The sequence below is a fragment of the Oenanthe melanoleuca genome, linkage group LGE22 (assembly GCF_029582105.1).
Source record: "Oenanthe melanoleuca isolate GR-GAL-2019-014 linkage group LGE22, OMel1.0, whole genome shotgun sequence".
In the NCBI taxonomy this organism is placed as follows: Eukaryota; Metazoa; Chordata; class Aves; order Passeriformes; family Muscicapidae; genus Oenanthe; species Oenanthe melanoleuca.
Window position 1 is genome coordinate 1179625 of NC_079363.1, and position 23615 is coordinate 1203239.

Below are 23615 nucleotides of genomic sequence, written 5' to 3' on the forward strand. Positions count from 1 at the left end.
AATTGTTCAGCCTGGAAAAGAGAATTTGGGGTAACCTCATTGTGCCTGAAGGAGTGTAGGAAAGATGGAGAGAGACCTGGATGGTCTCTCAAATGGCTTTAAACTGCCAGAGGGCAGGGTTAGAGGGGATGTTGGGAAGGAATTCCTCCCTGTAAGGGTGGTAGGACAGCAGAATGGATTTCCCAGAGGATTCCTCATCCCTAGAAGTGTCCAAGGCCAGGCTTGGAGCCACCTGAGATAGTGGAAGGTGTCCCTGCCATGGCAGGGGTTGGAATGTGATGAGGTTTTAGGTCCCATCCAACCCAAAACCACTCCACAGTTCCATGACAATTCTATGACCCTTTAAACACTGCCTCTTTGTGAAACAAGATGAATCCAGACTTCAGCTATAGTGGAAATGACCCAAACTTTATTGAAGGTTTTGTCATTAGCAGAACTGTTAAGAAAGCAGAATATTTTACACCTCAAGAATCGTTAAGATCTAATTCTCTTGAGAATACAGTACAAATAAAAGCTAATAAAAAAAGGGCCTCCTCCTCCCCCCCATTCAAGATTTTATTATTTGTAATATAAATGAAGTCAAGTTAAAAAATGTTCTGATCTTCAACACTGGCAATTGGAAAGTGTCACTGATTCCAGAGATTTTTGCAATGTAGCACAATTTCACAGCTGTAAGGAAAAGATTTATGGCAGCTTGATAAAAGTAGGATTTCAGAGTTGTCAAAAGGCCTTAAAAATCTTATCTGCAGTTTAAAATGATGACGAACTCCAAATAAAAAAAAAGGAATTACAACAAAACAAACAAAAAACTCCACTTCAAATGCATGTGAAATGCAGAAGTAATGCCCTGCAGGCTGCTCCAAAGTGTTCACTTGTCTTTTGCAGAGACCTGGCAGCCAGCACAGCTCCTGGGAAAGCACTGAAATACACATGGTCCAGCAACGGGCACCATTCCAGTTGTGCAGGGACTCCTCAACTGATCACAGGCAGGTTTGAGACAGAAATTCACATTGCACTCACTTTAGGATGCTTTAGTTGTTGGACACTACACACAGAAATGCTTTTATTATTAAAAAAAAAAAAAAAAAAAAAAAAAAAAAAAAGCCTAGTTGTGCCCTTTCCATGTATTAAAGTGCATTAAGTGACCATTTTAAAGCAGGCCAGAAAGTCCCTTTGCAGTTGGTCCCTAAGCACTGCAGTAGCATTTGTAGTGGTGTTGGTGGTGTGTTCCAGGGGCCCTGGAACAATTCCAGAAATTGTTAGAGAAATACCTAGTGAAGCTCAAAAGGATAAGAAAGTAGAGAACAGCTCTGTTCTCATGCTGGGGACAGACACTACCTGCTGAAGCCATCCCACAGCCAGCCACAGGTTCCATGCACCTAAAGAATTTGCTTCCAGAGTTTTCTAGCTGAGATAATTTGTAGGTAGATTCCCTTAACGCCGATGTGCAGTGCAGCATCACTTCATCCCAGGAGAGCTGTTTGTTAAAGCTAAAAAATACCCATTTCAAAAGGCCCAGCACCTTGCAGCAAGTTTTCTAGTAAAAGGCCAATTTATTCATCATCATCATCATCTTCATAGTAGCGATTCCTTTTGATCTGCTCTTCCACAGATAAATCTTCCACATCTTCACCCTCCCAAAAACCAACGTCTTGGGATTTGCGGTTCTGGGTTGGAGATGATTCCTTGGCGGTCACAACATTGGCTAAGCTGGAATGTTTAGGAGAATTTGGTTCAAGGAGTTCTTCCTTTGGAATTTCTGGCTCCTCTGTAGCGTGTTCTTCCTCATCTGTGTCTGCATTCACCTGGCCATTCTCTACAACATTATGCTCTACTGTTTTGATACCAGACAATTTTTCCTCTATATTTTTCTCCCTGGCATTCTGGCTGTTCCTATGCTCAACCTTTTTTTCCTTTTGCTTTTTCTCTATGACAACCTCCCTCTCCAGTTCCTCACTTCTTTTCAACGTGTCTCTCTCTTCCTTAGAGGGAGAGGGTGAATTCTCTATTTTATGGCCTTTAACAGACATTGTTCTAAATGAGGCTGCAACTGTAAAGGGGCGACTTCGCTCCTTCAGCGAGGAAGATCTTCTTAACTTTTTGAGATCCAGATCCACATCCTCCTGCACATCTGGCTTGGAAATCTCTTCTTCTGGAGGCCACTTGGGTTTGAGTACTTTGATGCCCTCATCTAAGGCACTTCCTTGAATACTTTGGTCAGATGGAGGTGGCCAGGCAATCCTGAGCTTTTTTGTTTCTGCTGGTTTCTCTTCTCTTTCAGGCACAGCTGAAGCTTTTGCTTCCATACTTGCTGTCAGAACTCCCACTTTTGCAATTGGGGCATCCTCTACTCCTGGGCTTTGTGGAGTTTCTGCTGCATTCACACCATGGATGATTTTCTCCGAGGATTCTTCACACTCAGTTTTCCCTGCCCACAATTCCTTATGCTGCTTGTGTCCAAAGCCCTCATCATAATTTCCTTTGGACTTGAAGAGCTGATTGAAGTGAGGTTTGCAGTAGATGTTCCCACGCAGAGAGGCGTACGTCCCGAGGCTGTTCAGGAAACACACATCAAACATTAGAGCTCAGGGCCACCAACACAGGTGTCTGCTTTAGCTGTGTTACAGAAATCCAATTTCAGTCTTCACATGTTCAGAAAGACAAGCTTACAGCCCTCAGGGTTTGTATGGCTCTTTCTAGGAATTCTTTAGAAAGCTGAACATTATGTTTTTCCCCACATAAAATCACATTAAGAGTTTAAAAATGGCATTAAGTGCACCAGGCACTGGCAGAAGCAGGCCTGTGTTACCTCTCCTACACAAATCACTGGATTATGGTGACTTCCAGCTCAGCTAGGCCTGAGCAGCACCTTCCTCAGCTGGGAGAGGAAAATTCCCTTCCCAGAGGGCAGCCAAGGGAGCAGTGTGCATACCTGAGTTTGCTGTTGCAATAGGAACAGCGGAAGCAGCTGATGTGAAACACCTGCTGGTTGGCAAAGAGCCTTTCCATGGGGTACACAGTCTTCTGACACCCAACACAGGTTTCCTTCATTGGCAACTGGAATTTCTACAGGGGGAAGAGAAAGTTTGTTAACTGGAAAACACATCAGCTGCTGGGGATTTGGCCTGGGTTCATGCACAGCTTCCTGAACTCTGAGAACTGCAGAGTCACTTTCTCTAATTATGGTGCATCAGGGTGGGCAGCAAGAAGCTGCAACAGGCCCATGGGATTGGTGGGGCTTGACAGGGAGCCAAGATTTCCCCCAGTGAATCCCACAGCTGAAGCATCACATGCTGAGCAATGTTTGGGAAAGAACAATGAGAGCACTAAAATTGTCTCATCCTTTCCTGCAACCTCAGTTTTTATTGATAGGAGAATGATGAAACATTCCAGTTGATTACAATCAGTGTGAGACTTACCAAAATAATAAAAATAGTGCAGAAAAAGAGAATCTTGAAATGGTTTGGCTTGGAAAGGACCTTGAAGATCATCTAGTTCCAATCCCTGCCATGGTCAGGGACACTGTCCACCAGAAAAGCTGAAATAGCCTCAAAAGGTGCAGGGTGGGAGAGGAAAGGAGGGGAACAGCTGCCCAACGGTTTGAAATGTTAAAATTTCTGTTAAATCTTTTCCCTCAAAGAGGAGGAAATAGTCTCAGCACCAATACAACAGCAGGAAACACTCCTGACTTCACTTGTAAACAATTCCAGCTCTAACCCAAAGAAACCACACTCAGGTTTCAGGACTCACAACCCCTCAAAACTTGCTCAAGGTTCAGAGTGAGCAGAGCTTTGAGGTCAAACAGCTAAAATTCTTATGTGCTTACTGAATTTCCTGAGGGTTTAGTGGAAGGATAAAGTTGAGCACTGAGGAGTTGAGTGTCACTGCTGTGCAGCACGGGTTTGTTTTCAGACAGCATCAAGGAAGCAAGAACATTATCCATGAGAAAAGGTCACTGGATGCCATTTACTCCTTGAAATCTATTAACACTGCCCAATGGGGAGGACACTTTACAGGAGAAATTAAATAACACAACATTGGCATTTTGAGGCTGCATGTTGATTACAAGTGATTGAGCAGCCCAGCCTCCACTCCAGGGTCTGCACACACATACTTATAATGTGGCTTTTCCTTAGCAAAGAATTACCTGCTACAAACTTACAAAAAGCTTCATAGAAAAATCTGATGGCTAAAGAAAAAACAGGAAGGTCACAGGAAGACATAATCACAGAAATTTATTTATAACAGTCTAGAAACAATGGTTAGGAATGAAAGTTCCAGTGTGTAAGGGCAGATTGCTGAAGATGGAGCCAGCTCAAGTCACTTTGTCACAACCATAAAGTTTGCTGCCAATTTAATTCCATTTTAATATGTATTTCAGGGTTTCCAGGCATTGCTTGAAGTTACAGTAGATTAAAGTTCTGATAATGACAGCATCACTAACAAAATTCAGGATTCCTTTTGAAAAAGAATCCACAGATTCTAAGTGCTGCCAAAACTCTGAATCTCAAAAAAAAAAAAAAAAAATAGATTTACTGATGCAAACAAAAATCTTACCACATGGAGCAAGGCAGCAACAATTTGCTTGCTCATCAAATCATTTTCTCCCTGAAATCTCAGTTTTGCATTGGTTTTGCACAGTGACACAACAGTGCTGGCACGTGCTTCTGCAATCACATCCCCATCCAAGGAAAGGGACTTACTTGCATACAATGAGCCCTATGTCTGTGGAGAGGCTTTTGGGCTGTGAAGAGACAGAAATTCCTTTCCAGGATACTACAAATAGGAGCTACAGGAGGAAGATGAGGCCCAGTAAGTATAAAAAGGACTTGAGAGAGAGCTGAGAGTTGAGCTCACATTAGGAGGGAAGCAGAAGGCAGGAGGAGAGATTAGGAACCAAGAACAGGAGACAGAAGCTGGAAGAAACAAATAGGAACCTTGCATGAATAAACAGAAGCTTCTATCTCACACAGTGCAGCATCTAAAGCAGTAACTGGGCAAAAGGCTAAAATGGTTTTGATAATATCAAGAGAGAGCAGAGAACACCAGGACATGCAGGTTTTGTGTCACAGACTAGCATCACACAACTCTCACTGACAGCTCCAATTTCTCATACTGGCATTTCTCCCTTGGGAAGCCAGACCCCAGTGTGAGAGCTCAGGGCTGTTCCTCCCAAAGATGGGGAGAACAACAAAAGCCCAGTTGTTTCCTCAGGAGTGAGGCAGGAAGTGTGTGGCAGCCTGGGGAATCAGCATCCCAACCCAGACAGCACATGTGATGGGCAAGTACAGCCTGAACAAAACTTCCAGTGCTGCTTTGCTATCTCATCAGATTAGCAAGTACATCCCTGTCCCAAAGTTCTCCATCTGTTTTGTCACTCCCTAAAGAAACTGTAACATCAAAGACTTATTACTCAGAAAGCCAAACTTGATTTTTAGAGTCAGGCACCGCAATGCCCTCACTACCAGTTGCAGTTACCTTGGGAGCAGCTGCAAGAGGAGTAAAGTTAAATCCCAGCCTGCTAAAGGCTCTGGAGATCAGCACCAGGACCTCAGGGCCCATCCCCAGGAGCACAGACAAGCCCCGAGACCATCCCCTGCTCCAGCCCCTCTGCCACAGGGGTGTAACAGAGATGAGCAACTCCCACCCAGTCTCTGGAAAAAACCTGACTCAAAACTCCAAAGCTCTGAGGTGCTTTTCCATCCTGAATTAAAGTTCCCTCAAAACCACACACTGATGAGGACAGAGCAGGTATTGATCTAATGCCAGACCTTTATGCTTCAGCACATTTAAGATTTTTTCAGTATTAAACTGGGCTGTCAGTTGGTTTCAGCCTTTAGGTTTGAGACTAAAGAGCTGTGTTACCTTCACTCCCTTTGGTGGGGAGGCCTCTGTCTGCCCAGCTGCTTTAGCACCAAGGTTCTGCTGCTTTGAGCTGGCAGCTTTCTGAGCTTCTGCCTCACTCTCTGGCTGTCCAGCTGAGGGAGCAGAGGAGGGAGAAAAGACAATTAATTACACTGACTTTAAACTGTGGGCAGCTTATAGCCAGAGCCACCAGAGTATCAGCTCCAGTTAAACTTCAAAGTGTTCAATCAGAGCAGAAGGGGTTACAAATGGCTAAAAATTACAGCTGAAAATTAACTTCTAAACATGAAAGAAATTCTTATAAAGTCTGTGTTAGGCACAGGACAGATTTTAACACAAGCCAGTTTTTATTAATTAATCATTTGATAGGGCTCACCATGGCCATCCTCCAGCAGACCAGAGTGCAAAGACAAGCTGTTGTCACCTACAGAAACCTGCAAGAGAAAAGGAGACAATGAGAACCTCTGAGCTCCTGAGATCTGAGCAGTCATGGCCCCAGGAAGGCACCAGGACAGGGAGAGACCCGAGGGAATCAGGAGAGGAGGTGGTTTTGAGGCACAAAAGGGTCTAGCTGAGTGTCAAGAGAGTCCTGGCTACAAGGCAGAACCCTCACAGGGTTCATACATGCAAACATCAGATTTTTGTTTCCTTGTACACCTTTAATAACCCTCAAAAAATCACTGCTGATTTGCTGAGGTTCCTCCCAGGTTTTCTCACTTGACCCAAAGTAGCACATTTACTGGAAATCTCATGGCTCCCTCCAACATTTAACCAATTTCTGACATTTAGACATTCAGCAGAGACTGTGCTCTTGGGGAAAAAAAAAAGAATAAAATAAAAAAGAACACTTGAATTGAACACAAAACAAAACAAAACAACTTGTCAAACCATAAGCTTTTTCCAAGGTTGGGACAAACATGCCACATCCTCCTTCAGAAACAAATCAATATTTTTTTAAAAAAATTAAAACTAGAGGAGTTTGTTCTAAACCAGTTTCAAATACTAAACAGAATCATAGCAGTGTTTAGTTTGGAAAAGACCTTTAAGATCATCCAGTGCTACCATGAACAAAACCTGCTACAGACAAAGCCCTTGATGTATAACTCTTTATTAAACTTGGCATTAAATAGCACTTGCTATTAAATCAAATAGTTTTAAGCAGCTACACTGAGGAACTAAAGTACTGTAACAAGATTAACTGCAAATCATCACTAATTCACCTTAATGGTTGAAAAGTCCATTGCAAGCAACTGAAATTTGTAAATTAATGAGGTAATGAGGAGACAAGTTTATGTATTAACACCCTCAGGTCTGCTGAAAGCAGAGCTGCAGCCCAGTGTCCTGGGCAGAGCACGAACATGTTCTGAGGCTGCTGAAGTCTCACAAGTCTGGCTACTGAATGTGCCACAGGTGCAGTGTGAAAAATGACAGAGTGAAGTGTCTTTTGTTTCCTTTCTGCCAGAGGATTCCCATTTCTGACACTAACAACAAGCAGTTTTAATTAGGCTCATTTCCAAGTTCACCACGTCCCTTCCAAAGGACAATCCTGGCTCCCCAACAATGCTCCATTCAGGTTCTCACTGCACCTGGACACCTCAACAAGCAACTCTGCAATTACAGCTGAATACAAGACATTTTATTCAAATCTTCCATTCACAGCAGGGAGATATTCTGATTTAACAGGTGCTCTTTTAATTAACTCACCTTGGAGCAGGAAGCAGCCTCGACCAGGCAGACACGAAGCTGCTCAGCTGTCTCTGAGGAACAGCTGAAAGCAAAGATTTGGCCCCTTGCCCAAGGAAGGCTGAAAAGCTCTAAAAGCCCTCCTGGCATTAAGCTGCCACGTGTTCAGCCTGGATGGAATACACAGTACCCCAATTATTATTCAGCTACTTTTATCCCATCTGCTGTCCCCAGTTCAGAGAACAAATGCTCGAGTCCAGTTTACAGAGTCTCAATTTATAGCTGGAGCTCAAAACCAGGAACAAACCCAAACTGCCATTCTCAGTTACCCTAAAATTTAGGCACTAAATGCAGAAGAAACTGTGACCAACTCCTTTAACTTGGATCACACAAAGCTGCTCATGGAGGGTTTTTTTATTGGTGTGGATTTTTTTTGTTTATAAAAAACCCACTATACAACAAACCTACTAAGACAGAAAACCTCTCCCAGAAAACTCATCTCTAGACATTCTCCTCCACAGACACTTGCTGCCTTATAATTCAGAGACAGTCTAAAAAGAATAATTTTAAAACCCAGGAATTTTGCAGCATGTAACTAATCTGCATCAGCTGCTGACATTCAATTCCTAGATGGAACATGGAACCAGTGGATCAGCTGTGCTTCCACAGCCAGTTCCACTTCAAATGTAGGCCTTGATCTCCACCAGCACAATCTTACCTTCTCCCCATCCTGACAGGAACTGGAGTCCTCAATTGGTGCCATATTCTCCTTCTGCCCAGATTTGTAATTCTTGAGTTCACTCTCACTGGCTTGAATCTCACTCTATAGGACAAAGCACTGGAAAGGTGACAGGTTCTTTTCCCCTAAGGAAATACTTGCTTTCTATTTTTCTTGAAATGTTTTTAAATCTGTTTTTTAAGAGGTGGAGTGATAATAGAAGGAAGGGCCATAAGAATGTACAGACACTTGTTAAGTGACACATTCTAATGAGGGAACAGGATTGGGCTGTAGAATTTTACTGTGCTCTGAGGAGGTCATGCCAGTGTTTTCCTGAGCAACCCTTTTTTTCCAATTCCTGTTTAAAATCAATTCCTAAATATTCCCTGCTTAATCCACATCTTCCTTTTTGAGAAAGGTACACTTTTCACTTGAATGACAAGTATTTCCAGACAAGCTCTGCCTAAAGTACAGTGTAATTGCTAAATACAATTTGACATAAAAGCAAATCCCACATTTGCTTCAATTCTAGTCAAAACCCTGACTCTGTTCTCCCGAGATTTTTGTTCTTGATAGACTTAAGGCTTTCACAGAAGGATCTTTCAGACTTTAAAACCCATAAAACCCAGTAAAACCTCGTGTTTCTTTCACTGCCACAGGACACAAGATCACTGGAAGCCTCGTGCTTTTCACAAGGCATCTTCTCTGTGACATGGCAGCACCAGCATCTTCCTGCATTTGGAAACAAATCTCCACAAAACCAACCACATCCAAGAGGTTTGTACTGAATGTTGCAATTTTCATGTTTAGATCTCTGTATCTGCTATTCCCTCCCTTCCCAACACACAGAACTTATTGTTCCTCACCCCTACTCAAACCAAGCACCCATCAGCTTTAATCCAGGCCTTATTATATCACAATCCCCTAAAACAGTTGTTACCAAGAGAGATTCTGGCTTTCCTCTGTAGCCCAGGTGTCACAAAAAGGAAGCACAAACACCACACTTCCATAGCAAAAAAATCCTTGGTTGCTTTGGCACAGGGAAGAAGATCCCAAGGTTAAGGCTGCTGTTGGAACAGTGGCCTCAGGAACTCCTGTCTGCTCAGCTCATGCTGCCCTCACCCACATCATGCCAGGTCAGAATGGGAAGAGATTGTGCCCAAATGGGGAATCCTGAGAGCATCAGACTGGACTGACACTAAACCAAGAGCACTGGGGGGCTGCAAACAGGAGCATCTGGAGAAATGGCAAATCTCTTGCCATCAGGAGAGAATTTAGTGACTCAGCCACCACTCTGAGCCCACTCCTGAGCACAGGAGGCAGAAATGGGCAATTAGGTTAATAAGATTTGTTACAGTAGCTGCAAGGACTTTCCATTCATGCAGGGAGGGTTTTACTGACCCTCCTCCCACAGCTGGGGAATCTGACCCACGTGCAGATGAAATTCAGGAATCATTTGAGCTGGGAAGAGGCCCTTGGCTCTCCACAGAGACTCCTGGGAAACAGGCTTTCCCCTGAGGGAGAACCAGCACTTTGAGCTCTCATTTCCAGGACAAAATTCCCAAGTTAAAAAGGTCTTTCCTCTCCAAATCTATTAGTCTAATTAATAAAAGTAATACTTGAGCAATATAAATTCCCATCATTCAGTAAAAGTATCAGAAACTTCTAGCAAATGTACCTAAGCAGTTTTTAACAAAAGCTGAGATTCCTGAAACCTCCTCAGCTGTAACACTTCATTAATTGTTCAGTTCCTGGTCAAATATTTGCAAAACAGGCAGAGGTTCATTCACTGCAAGAGTCTAATTGGATTCAGACAGTGGTGAGAAATCCTGAAGGGAGGTGAAAAGCAAAAGTAAGAAAAACCAACTGGAGATCCCAAAGCTGCAGACCAAGAGATCCAAGTTCTGAGCACTGTGTCACACAAGTCACTTCATCTCACTGTGCCTCAGTTTCCCACAGTTTAGAGCTGATGGACACAGAGAATTTTCTTTTTTAAACAAAAACAACAAACATGTAGAGAGCTACAGACACTCAGAAAGAAAAAGAATGCCAGCTATGCTTCAAAAGGACCTCAGGGTGCCAGCAATTAATTCCTTGGAAAACTTTCAATATTATTCCAGGAAGATGCAAATATATTTATTTCTTCCTACAGTACATAGAGACAACTCTTCATCAGAAATTACTCCTATGGACACAGAGTTCTTTTCCAAAAAGAATGGCATTACCCTCAAGCAGCCTGGTTTCCATAACACCTTCTTGCCAGTCTCAGGCTGGGAAAAAAATTCACAAACTTGGAAACACAAACCAAGACTTACCATGGGAGTGATGCCTGAGGAGCTGCCCTGCTTGGACACAGCTGCCTGGTACTTGGCCAGCCTGTCCTTTATGGATGTCTCTGACAAACGGGGCATGTCCATGTTCTTCCTGCTCTCTGCCTTGTCTGGGCTGCTCTCTACAAAATACCCTGGTTAAAAAACAAAACAAAACAAACATGGAGAACAGATAACTCTCAGAACACTAAGATGACCTTGACAGCCCCAAGGCTGCCACAGCTCCAGGAACATTTGGAAAAGCTCTCAGGCACAGAGTGAGATTGTTGGGGTGTCTGTGCAGGGTCAGGAGTTGGGCTGGATGATCCTTGTGGGTCTTTTCCAAATTAGAATGTTCTGTAAGTATTTATAATATCAGCCATTGGTGGAGACCCCAAAATATTGTAAATGGTTTGCTAGAAAAAGGTCTCCAAACAGATAAAAATATATAATTTTGTTAAAGTCAAAGCTCACAGTAGCTCCCTGTGTCTGGCCAGGACAGGAGGGATGAGGATTGGAGCAAGGAGGCAGAAGGAACACAGAGTGGCTGTTCACTGCTTCCTAAATTACCTTGACTATTAAAACCAGCTCTAGGATTGAGACACAGGAAAGGACAGGTTGCATTCCTTAACTTGCTGGCTATTCCCTGTGCCTTGGTTTCCCATGCTTAAGACTGGAATGGTTGAAAACTCCCAGCAAGGCTTTACTAGTTAAATGGGATGCTGATGAATTTCCTTCCATTTTGGAAAGGCAAAAGTTATTTCACAGAATCCCTGAGGCTAGAAAACCCCTCCAAGAGCAGCGAGTCCAACCTCTGCCTGATCCCCACCTCATCACCCAGGCCAGAGCATGAGTGCCACCTCCAGGGAAATTTCTATTGTATTGTACAAAGTAAATTCACCTCCTAAACAAAAACCAACCCAAACCCAGCCCAAACCCCAGCCCTGAGGTTTCCTGACCTGCTGTGCTGTGGCTCCTCTCTCCTTGGGCAGCATCCCAGTCCTCCAAGGAGAGGCTGTTCTCCGAAATCCTCCTGCCCACGGCCGCCCTCCGCGGCTCCCGGGGGCCCTGCTGGGGACAGAGCCTCCCATCAGAGCCTGGACACCCAGGGATTGCTCTGGGTAATCCTTTAAGAGGTACAGGTGTCACTAGCAAATCTGCTTTATTGGAATAAACAAGTCTGGCAGGTGACATCTTATTTAACCAATATAAAAGTTTGATCACAGAGTACCTGACCCTCTGTCACCTGGGAAACACTTTCTTGAAGAGGTCACTGGGTGACCTTTGGAAGTTCTCTTGGTTGAAAAGGACCACAAAAATCAGATTTTTAGGTCGTTCCCACTGCATATATAACACTTCAGTGTAGATTTTTGCATTCCATGCAATTTCTGTTGAAGCCAATAATCACAGTCATTGTATGGTGATTTAAAAATCAGAAAATGGATGTAAGGAACCACTTATTCAAAATCTGCATTCATTTTCAGCCACAGAAAAAGGAATGAATAGTATTGTAATGAAAGTTATCTAGAGTTATTTGTTTTGATTTGGGTAGTTCATTTGGTACCAAATAATTCCCTAATTCAATCTGATAAGCCTGAAGCTTAAGCAGGAGAGTGTTAGAGATAAATATTCTCAGATCTCCAGGATAATCACTCTGCTGCAGAGCTGGACAGGGTGTCCTATAGAACCACACAGATGCTTTGGCTGTCTCAATCAGATTTTATTCTTATTTGTTGAGACCAATTCTCCAGAATCTAAATCTCAACAAAAGAAAGCACAAAAAGAAATTTCCAGAGCTTTTATCAAAGTCCATGAGCACAGAGTTAAACTGGACTCCATCAAGGTCAGCCTATAAAATCCTAGGAGGTGCTGGGCCTTTGTTCCCTCTCTAGGAAGAGTTAAATCACAGTTGGAAATTCAGATTGAGGCTAATGTAGAGAAAAAGGAAGGTTTGGCAAGATGCTCCAACCACACATTCCCCCTCAGTTCCAACGACTTTCTTATTTGCTGTTCACCAAACTGAAGGAAATTCCAAAGTTTTATTTTTGCAGAACTGCAGTGTAAGATAATCACTGTGAAAAATCAGGCTGCTTTCCATACAAACAGCAACTTTATCAGGAGAGGAAAATGCAGCTGAAAAACCTCTTTTTCCATTAGCACAGGAAATAGTTTCTATTTCTGTGGTTTAAGACTTTGGTAACTTTTCTTACTGGAAAAGAGCTTTAGCTCTGACAAGTCTTGCACTGACCAATAACTCAGGTCTGGGAGTGTCTGCACACTTGTAAAGACTTGCAGGTCCCTCCATGAAAACTATTCTTATTCTTATTCAGTCAATGTCCCCTTTAACATCACCCTGAGCTTCATGAGTCTGGGGTTCTTGCAGCTCAGAAATTTGGTGTTCAAAGGGTCCATCAGGAGAAGTCCAGTCAGCAAAACCAGTTTAAAGGAAGCTCAGCAGCTCCAGTCCAGAGCCCTGCCAGCTCCTCCTCCTGCCCTTTGCCACCTCACAGCTGCAGGTGTTACAATTTCACCTGAAGAGCTTTTCTGTGGCTGAGCTGCAGAACACAGAGTAAAAATCCCAACCACCAGAATACAAAAGCTTTAGAGGTCAGGGATATTTCAGGAAACCTACAAATATTCAGTAAATCTACAAATATCCTACAAATATGTGTAGGTTTTCTATTAACAGTTTTAACTTGGGGGAAAAGAATAGCAGAGTAAAAGGAAAAAAATATTTAACAGAGGGAAGATGAGGGACTTTCCCCATCACAGCTGATAGAGTGACAACTGCAGGGAATCAGCAGGATCATGGCTCATGGAAGGTAACTCCTCTCACATGGAGGAACCCCCTCAGGGATTTGTCACCCTGCCACAATTCCCAGGGCACAGCTTCTGCTGCTTTGGAAAGGAGATGAAACATTCCTCACATGTGGAAAACCCTGAGTTCTCAGACTTGGGCAAGTGCAGAAGCACCATGAGCACAGGTAAAGCTTTGCCTGAGGCACAGAGTTGGGCAAAAACCCAAATCAAAATTACACTTATTTCATGACAAACCACCTGTGTCAGACATGACCCTGCCACGAGGTCACCTACACACCACAGCCAGGTTTTGCCTTAAAGGAAAAACACAAACCAGCCTGGAGACAACTTTTTCAGCAATGTTGCAGATCTGATTCTCCTTCCCCCTGGCTGTGCTTTCACTATCACTTACAGGAAGAATCCTTTGAACATCAGGTCTTTTATCAGTTCCAGTCTTTGCTTAGTGCTGAACCAATCCAGGCTGCGTGCCTGCCCCTAATGGGATTAGAGCAGTTTGTTTCCATGAAAATGCAAGAAAAGCTCTGCCTCTTATCTATTGCAGAAGACAGAGCAAGATCTGAGTGAATACATGAATAAATGACAAGATTTTACTTATCATGCTGAAAATGAGAGTAGGTATGTTTTGAGTGGGAGATGGAATCAGGAAATCCAGGCTCCAACTTGGATCTCTGCCCCAGACCTGCCCAGCAACCAGAGAAGTTGATTTCTCAGCACTGCCACCAGCCTCCAGCCGTGGTGCTGCTTAGTTCACACACAGGTTTTGTCAGCACAGCTCTGACAGCACCAACACACCAAGTCCTCAGTAAAGTCTGAGGAAAACTGTCATCTCTCAGCTGAATTTACACTTGGACTCAATGATGGAAAGGAATTTTCCACCAAAACGGTTCCATGAAGCCTCGCTCAGGAAAAAGCACAGGAAATAAGTGGGAGAGGCAATGCAGAGCTGCAGTGCTGTCGTGGCTCCCACCTCACCAAACCACACCTGGCTCCCCACAGCACCCAGCTCCCTTCCCTGCACCGACTGACCCCCTCCTCCCATCCACAGATCAGTTCCCAGAAGGAGGAATCAAATTCCAGCACACCCTCTCTCCCCCACACATCTAAACTGCAGAATGCTCCTTTTCCTTCTGCTGTAAGAGTAACAGATTAACTTGGAATAGGGATTTTGAACTGAACCCGACCAGTTTTGTGCCTCCTGGATGGTGTTTACTGGGTTTAGTTGGTTTTTAACAGTGTTTGAATTGCTAAACTTGACAAACTATCAGTTTCAGATTCACTGAGCTCCAAAATAATTTATTCCCCAGGCTGAGATAAAGTTACTCGAAGCCCATCTGCAGAATTCCTGGGGAATTCTGAGTGATTAATCCTACAGCAAGAGTTCAGGGAAGGTCTGTCATGGGCAGCTCTCAGATCATGACAAAGACTCCAAAAATGCAAGTTGTGAAATGACTTCACACAGACCCAAAAATTCCCTTTAACACCGAGCTGCTCCTCTGAGCCCTAAATCGTTACATACTGAAACAACATTTTTGTCCAAAATGTGTTTGTTTCAGTCAATACTTCAAGAAAACCACCCGCAGCAAAACAAAGCCAGGAGGAGAGGAAACTATGAGAAAACTGGAAAATCCACCAGCATCGAGGCCTCGGGACTGTGTTGCAAGTCCCCAGCATATGCAACTCATTTTGGAGTTAAGCAATTCCCCCCGGGACACGCCGGCTGCAGTCCACATGCGGGATCAGATTTCATGAGCAGTTGGAAGAAAAATGCGAGCCCTGAGCATTTGCAAGTCAAAACTAGTGAGGGCAGGAGCTGCTCTGGCCATCTCGGCTTCGTTTTCATTCAGTGAGGATTTTTTTTTTTTTTCCCCCGATAAGAAACATTTTGTAAGACACAAAGATGAGGGAAGAGCGAGGAAAGGATGGGAGTATTTCACTGTATGTGTATGTTTGTGTGACTCATCCTGATACAGTTATCAAAAACTCTCACTGCTTAGTGCTTCATCTCGACTGCAACAGCTCTGATTGCTGAGCTCACTTCAAACAGTTCCTTACTTTTTCATATATTAAAAAAAGACACAAATACCCACATATTCATTTTATACAATTCGGGTTTACATAACTCATTGTAATCTTCACACCAGACACAAACAATCCCAATTTACTTAACAAAACTTAATAAATTCCATACTTATTTTTTCTCCTCTTCCACTGAACCCCATCAAAAGCAAATTCACTTTACTCCAAGGAGCAATCACAACTCCGAGCACCCTGCACATACTTGCTCGAGTAAGTTCTAACACCACGATGTTCTGTTTTCACTAAACAATGAGCACAATATTTGCAGAGTCAATAGCTGGAGCCACTCCCTCCGGGGATTTTCCTGCTGCCGAGGAGGCAGCAGCTTTTAGTTTCTCCAGGATTGGGAGGGACAAATCCTTACCTTGGGCTGAGCGGCTTCACCCTTCTCGAACATCATCTTGAGCTTGTTCAGGGGCACGTTGTACTTCTCGATCCTCCCCGGAGACTCCGACCTCTCGCTGCCTTCGGGCTTTTCCACCTCTCTCCCACAGTTTTCCATGCTGCCACTGTCTCGGGAGTGGCCGTGGGGCTCTGTGCTGTCACCAGCGGGACACTGCTGCTGGCCAGAGGCAGCTCCAGCCCCCGGGGACGGCCCGACCTTGTGCCTCACCTCAGCAAAGCTGCTCCGGATCGTTTCCTTCCCACACTCCGCTCCCAGCACCGGATTCTCCCACTTCTTCTTCAGCACGCTGAGATTCCCCCTGGTCAAATGAGCGGGCAGGTTTTCTGCGTTCTGCAAAGAACAAGGAGTTAATCGCAGCTCCCCAAAGCGCTTCCTTTCCATGCAGGAGGAAGCTCAGCACCGATCCCCGCTCCCGGCCAGCTGTGAATAGTTCCAGCTGTGCCACATGGAGAAAGCATCCAGGATAGGGAAGGAAGGAGGGGGGAGAAGAGAAAAGTCAGGAGTAAGGCAGGAAGTGAGCAAACAGGAATGGCCTTATAAGGCAAAAGGGAGTCAAACCCCAGGAGTTAAATGCCACACAAAAGACCTGAATCCACATTTAAAGGAAATGGGAATCAAATCCACACAAGGAGGGTCTCCAGTCCCACGACAAGGACACAGGAGCACAAGAGACCATAGGAGATTGCTGGTGTGCCAAATGCTGCAGTGTCTTCAGAAGACAATAGCTACCAGGCCTTCCAAAAGCTACAAATCAGCTCTCAGAAACCACTAAATCCTTGGAGTTACCTGCTCCTGCTCTCAGACAACAGCAACACTTCATGATTTTACACCACACAACCAAAGCTCAAGCCAAGCACACAATAAACACCCTTCTGCTTCAGTTTACCAGTAACTTGATGGGATTTTTGTCCTATTTCACTCAACCCATTGAAAGCACTGATGAGGGGACACAGAGGAGTCACTGGCAATGCCTCTCACCCCCAAAGGAACACCAGGAGCAGCATCACCCCACATCCAGCTCCCTCCCACCAGGAGCAGCATCACCTCACATCCAGCTCCCTCCCAGCAGTTCCCAGTCCTGCTCCCAGCAGGAGCAGCATCACCTCAAATCCTTCCCATCCCAGTCCTCTCCCAGCAGTTCCCTCTCCCCAGAGCAGCAGCCCAGCCATGCCTGGGCCATTCACACCCAATACCTGCCACCACTGCATGTTTCCTGTCTGTCTCTCACCAAGACCACTCCAAACTCATTGCAAGTGGAGCAGGGCTGCCAGGCTTACAGGAATTAACTGGCATTAGCAGCTATATTAGGATTTAAGTCTCTCACCCTATTACTCTTCTGGTCACATTTTGAATGCTGCTTTGCAAATTGACTTGAATCCACTTACACTTAAAAAAAAATAAAATCAGTGTTTGCTGACTGTATTGAAAAGCAAGTATTAAAATTATAAGGGAAGTGTTGTAATGGAACAGAAATATTGAAAATTGTGTGGCAGGTTTCTGAGGGAGCACCTCTGGAATCCTTCCTAAAACAAGTCCCTCCTGCTTGAGACTTGCCTGTTCCCTGATCACAGGAAGATTGACAGATACAGGCACAAGCAAGGAAGAAAATTCAAGGCTAAAAAGTAATTTTTAGAATGCTTATTTTATCCCACCTGTATCCCAAACAGCAAAAAGTGGCTCCCCAAGCATTAGAAAAATCAAAGCAGCAACATTCCTATAGATCTTGAAAATACTGGCAGTGCTTTAAAATACAAATTACCCTGAGGACCAGGACAAAGCCCTGTAACCTCCTTCAGCCAAGATTCCCTGACCCTGAATGCAGTGGAGGTTACAGGAGGAAATGTGGGGCTGTAACAGAGCCAAGAAAGTTGGTGCTGCCTCATCCAGGGGCACTTTCAACCCTGGAAGTCACTTCAGAGAAGATCCTACAGCTCTCAAAAACACATGCTGGATTTCAGGGAGGCTTGGAGGCTCCTTTTAAGCACTTTTAAATTTAGTTAAGGAAAAGGCACCACACAAGTGCCTCCAGCTAAGAACAGGAGATGGGTATTCCTGGCTTGTGGTTAACCTATTTTGCCTTTTGCTTAAGAGAGAATTGGTGATTCAATACAGCTTTGGGCAAGAAACTTCATTTCCTTTTCTTTCCTCCACACTGGGAAGAAGCACAGAGTGTGAAGCAAAAGCAAACCCTGTGTCTAAGCTGGGATTTCTGTAAAACACACAGCAGCAATTTTGATATTCCAACAATCAACTGTCACAGCAATATTCATACAGCAATATTCCAGCCTGATTGCAGGCTGGAAACAAACACTTCTACTAGACACTTACACTTCTCTTCTTCTCAGCAGTGGCTTCTTCAGCAGCTTTCTGATACCTTAGGGAGAGTGAAAAACAAACAAAAGCCAAGTTTTAACCAGAATACTGAATACTCCTGAAGACAGCTGAGATTTTTCTTCCCCCACCAAGAATTCTGTGCACTCCCTGGATCAACTAAAACTAGAGGCTGGACAAACAGCAGCAAATAACACAAAGCCAAGTGAAAGACACATTTTCAGTCATTGAGTTCACAATAATAACATCCATTAATACTTTTCATTCCCTAAGCACTCTGATTCCCAAATAGACACAGTTTACCTTGGAATAGCTGTATTGTTTCTGCCACCCAGCTGTCTGCTGTGCCCCCTTGCAGGAATAACTCAGCTCTTTATACAGCAGCTGCTGAACCAGAACAAATTCCAGCTTGGCACATGGCAAAAATCTCTCTAAGTGCCAGTGGATTTTACTCTGTGGGCTGGGAACTGCCCCCATTCAGCACTTGCCTCCCGGGCAGCTGAGCCATCAGAGCCCTCTGGAGATAAGCCACCCTGGATCATGAATCAAAGTCCTTTAAGGAGCTGTAGGGAACTGCCAGCAATCTGCACTCTGCTGGGTGTGAGTCCCTCCACAGCCCTCACTGCTTACTACACTGCACAAGGTGATTGCACTTGGCCTTTGAAATAGGAAAATTAGTGACAGATTTTTCCACTTCAAGGAGAGTTCTGTCTTTCAGAGAGAAGGAACACAGCATCTGCTTGGGCAAAGGGTGTTTTTGTTTCCTTTATCTGTGGAATTCTGCTTTTGACACAATACAAGTGTGTTACAGGCTGTTGCTCCTCTTTAGTCCATGCAAACACACTAACCCACATCTCTGCACTATAAAGGGCCCAAATTTGAACACAACGTGCTGAGAAAGTGATACTGGAGGAAGAGGGAGCAATACTGGAAGAAGAAACAAAGAGGAACACAGATGAAAGTCAAGTAGAACCTGGAAAACAGAGGAGTCCCAGCCCTTGCTCTGTGAGTCAGCCCAGCATGGGGCACTTTTTGAATCTCTCCTGTTGCCTTTTGTGTCCCTGACCTGACAAAACTGATTATATGGGATGGAAAAAAATGTTTTCACATACAAATATTTAATTAACAGCACTTAAAAGTCACACTCCTCCCTGCAGGCATCAGGGGGGCAAAGCCAGAGAGCAGGACTGTGTTTTTCCAAGGCACTGACCCCACCTATGTAGAGGGACACTACTTGATTAAGGAATAGCAGTTTGGATTACTTCCAGTAAGCCTTTTCCAAGGGATTACCAACATTTAGCAAGATGACCAGGTTCTGTAATCAAGCTTCAGTGAGTGAATAAATTACCTTAACAAGGTGGTGACAGCAAAGAGCTTCTCCCTGGGGCAGAGACCCACAGAGGAACTCTGGGTCTCTAACTATCCCTTTCCTACAGATCCCACAAAGTTTGCCCCACACTCAAGATCCAAATACTCCAAAACTTTGTTACACTATTAATGCAAGAGCCCCCAAGACTCAGTTCCCCAAATCCCATTGAAAACCCCAGCTGCAGCCTATATAATTCCTTAAGGAAATAAAAGCTTTTCCAGGGAATGCATAGGTTACAACCACTCAGCTTTCTCAGGGTATACAATATTTATGGTTTGAGTGTAACCCTTTATCCATCTCTCAGAGAAAAAGGAAGCTTAATATTCTTTTTCTGCCCAAGCCAGGAGAGGTTTAGGTGGATATCAGGAAAAGGTTCTTCCCCCAGAGGGGTGTCAGGCACTGAACAGGCTCCTCAGGGAATGGTCACAGTCCCAAGGCTGCCAGAGCTCCAGGAGCATTTGGACAACACTCTGAGGCACAGGGTGGGATTGTTGGGGTGTCTGTGCAGGGCACAGCAGCTGTGAGAGCAGCAGCCCAGCCCAAGGTACCAGCTGCCACCTACAGCACTTACTTGGAGAACCTCTCTGCGAGGGCCGAGGACTTGTTCTTGTTCACCAGGGAAAGTTCTTTTGCAGTGATTTTCAAAGACTGGGAGGCCCATTGCCTTCTATTGAACGGGGAAGGCTCCATCTTATCTCCCCAAATCCCTGCTCAGGAGGAAGGAACAGTGTCAGCAATAGGAACTGTGAGCAGAAAAGGAGTTCCACAAAGTGATTTGCCCCTGAGTCGCTATTCAGGTGCTCCCAGCATCCCAACCCCTCAGGATCTGTCCATCAACAAAGTTTAAACAGGCAGCAGATGACAGTTATCATTTCCTCTGCAGATGCCATTGAGATGGTGCCCTGATAAAGCCACGGGCACAATGGGGAGCTGTGGACACAGAGGATGCCAGAGTGACAATCCTGTGTCACACACACACACAGCAGCCCCAGGAAGCCCCAAAGTGCCCTCACTCGTTCTGCTTTCAAACCAAACGTGCTGGCATTTATGCAAGAGGGTTTGAGTTATGAAACTAAGAGGATGTAATTGCTATACAAACATTTTTCATTCACTCTTGTGTTCACTCTCAGCACAGCAGCGTTTCCTCTGTGAGTTCCAACAAGTCTCGTGTTCATGGAGGCAGCTGTGCCCCTCCTGTTGCAGTAGTTACCATAATATCAGCTAAATGGTATTAATTACCTAAAGAACAGCTCCAGCTCCATCCTGCTGTAAAGGGAAAGAGATTTTGTCCAGCTTTTCACCACAGAAGCCAACAAGACTATATCAGATTTATTTTTTACACAGTTTTCTTTTGTGGAGGAGGAAAGGAGGGGAGATTAATTTCAAGAGCTCTCTGATAAGACAAAAATAAAGCCTATAGGGAAACGCCTTTCCTTTTTTCCTCTTTTCTTTTATCCCCAGTCCCATGTCACACAATGCCTGTGGCAAGGGCACAAACTGACCCTGCAATGCCAACTCCAGGCAGGCTGAGCTCTTCCTTGTATTTTCCATTAATTCCTTTAACGGATTTGCCCAGTCACGGAACTCTGGACCCAGTGTGAGCCCAGCTCTGCCAGACAACTGGTCACACACAAACACCTTCAATCAAAGGGAGGAGAGGTGGGATTCTGAAATCCTCACAGCTATGGAATGCTCAGAAATGACAGATGTGAGATTCTGTAACTGCTCAGTCCAGGAGAATGGGGCACAGGCAGAGTCTGGCAGCTCCCAGTGCTGGAATGGGAGCCCTGGGAGCAGAGAAACCCCTCCAGGGCTGTCCCTGCCTGGAGACAGAACAGGTGGCAGGGGAACACATCTCCATCTCAGAGAAGCAGTCAGGAAGAATGGGCCTTTCTCTCACATTCCATAATCCCCTGATGTCCAGGAGAGAACAGCACACCATGGCAGGACATGTTTTAGCAGAACAGGGATTTTGGTGGAGTTTTCAGACTTGCAGGTTGAACTATCGCTGCAAACAAGTGACGCTGGTTTCGTGGGGATGTTCAAACACACTGAAACCACTTATCAATGTTGCCTTTCCAGGTGCAGCTACCTGCAGTCTCAGCCTCTGAAAGGCACACAGAGCCCCTTCCAACCAGCAAGAGAAACCCAATCTGGAGGTACTTTCTAAAATTCCTGCCTTTTAAAACACTTTCTGCATCACCAAGTCCTCTGTAAACCTCTGTCCAGGCTGCAATGAGAGGAGAGTGCTCTGCATTTGACAACAGCACAAATCACCACCCACAAAGACAAAGGATCTCACTTCCATCTTCTCCCTTTTTAAAAATCATGTTGCATACACAAATAAAGCCAGTATTTCTGTGACTGCAGGATGAAACCCCCAGGAGCCTCAGAATACACACAGAGAGATTACAGATAGAATTTAGTGCTGGAAAAATCCCACAAAAAGAATTGTGTCTGTGTTAAAGACCAATGCTGAATGAGCCATGTCATGCCACAGTTTGAACTTTGTTTTATGACTAATCTTGAGCCAAAGGGAGCTCACCTGAGGCCCTGCTGCAGTTTAAATGGCCTTTCACAGAGCAGAGTCAGCTGTGCCCAGGAAACAGGAGCGGGGCATTCATCAGAGCTGCCCTGGCACAAGGAACAGGTGCTCATTGACACACGGAAGAAACAGCTCAGTAAAGCACTGAGAAACAAAACTGAGTGTAATTTTTCAGAAAATAACCCTGGTTTGGATGCCTGAGCATCTCACTGCATCTCCAGCCAGCCCTATTCAGGGCTGCATCCTCTCCCTGTTGAGTTTTTCTGTTTCCCTGCCATTCTCCATCAAAGCAACAGGTACACTGGTACACAGGTAATCTGGCCTGTTTAGGCAAAAAAAATCTCGTTATTAAGCCAGTAGCTGCTGCTGGGACATTCAGCTGGAAAGAGAAGCAGCCTATCTGGAATCTCAGTCACTAGAAATGACACAAAACAGAACTCTGACATGCCTTGAAACCTGTGCTCCCACATTTTTATGCCATTCCACATTCTTAGCCCTCTCATTCATTTACGGTTTTGACGTGTTCAAGAGACAGAGATCTGGGCTTTCTTTACTGCTCCTTCTGAAAGGTTTATTCAGAGTAATTTCAGAAAATACACATTAAGATTTAAACAAGACTGGATCTATCTTGCCTGCTGTAATAGAGGCAGGTTCTGTGGAAGGTAGCAGAGAGTCCAGAGGAGATGGAGAGACACAGGGATGCCAGAGGTGTGCCAGATGTTAGGGAAGAGAAGGACTCTGATGAGCCACAATCTAGCACAGCACAACAAATCTATCTCCAACAACTTTACCCAAGAGTTTAACAGCAGGATATAAATCCCTCTAGCCGGAAAGATCCCGAAAGAAAAACTAACGCTTGCCCGAGCTGGAAGTGGCCTATTCATGACGGGAACGGGCCACCCGCAGGCAGCCCCGGGCACGGACCGGAGGGACCCGGAGGCTGCGGGCAGCGGGGGCGCGGCCCCGGGGAGCCACGGGCCCCCAGCCCGCTCTTCGGGACGGCGACTGCCGCTGACCCCCACCGCAAAGGCAGAGCCCCGGTACCCCACGGGCCGGGATGAGCGGAGCAGAACCCGGGTTAGCCCCGCACAGCTCGGATTCACAGCGGCTCCGCTGTTGGCGGAGGGGTCCTGCTGGTTCTGATCCCCCTCCCTGCGCTCTTGTTCCGGCCAAAGCGGGGGGAAAAAGTTTCCACCGCACCTGTCCCAGCCCAGCGGGGACACAGCACATGTGTCCCAGCACACCTGTCCAGACCCAACCTGGACACAGCACACCTGTCCCAGCACACCTGTCCCGGCCCACCGGCAGATCCTACCGCACCTGTGCGTCCTCTCCCCGCCCCGCCCCACGTACGTGTCCCGCCCGAACCAAGGAGACCCAACCACAGCTAAAACAACGAGTCCCAACGCACCTGTCCCGGCCGAACCGGCGAGTGCTGCTCCGCGCCCGCCGCAGCAACGGGCAGCGGCTCCGGCCCCGCCCCGGCCCCGCCC

The 23615-nt window shown here is 45.3% G+C and overlaps 1 protein-coding gene across 9 annotated transcripts; it reads right to left on the reverse strand.

The window, feature by feature from the left end:
* Positions 1-387: 387 nt before the first annotated feature.
* On the reverse strand, positions 388-23615 carry LIMA1 (LIM domain and actin binding 1). 9 transcript variants are annotated; one of them, XM_056515191.1, is made up of 12 exons: positions 23443-23523; positions 22123-22211; positions 20149-20284; positions 18206-18251; positions 15836-16207; positions 11535-11643; positions 10582-10730; positions 8267-8371; positions 6242-6299; positions 5866-5978; positions 2933-3066; positions 388-2553 (listed from the first exon to the last, which is right to left on the reverse strand). In XM_056515191.1, the coding sequence occupies exons 3-12, from the start codon at positions 20265-20267 to the stop codon at positions 1554-1556; spliced, it is 2205 nt and encodes a 734-aa protein (XP_056371166.1). In that variant the 5' UTR covers positions 20268-20284; positions 22123-22211; positions 23443-23523; the 3' UTR covers positions 388-1553. The 9 variants fall into 9 exon arrangements, with proteins under 9 accessions (XP_056371166.1, XP_056371164.1, XP_056371165.1 ...); XM_056515189.1 differs by having other exon boundaries at positions 11535-11646; positions 23443-23511; XM_056515190.1 differs by lacking the exons at positions 22123-22211; positions 23443-23523 and adding an exon at positions 23534-23615.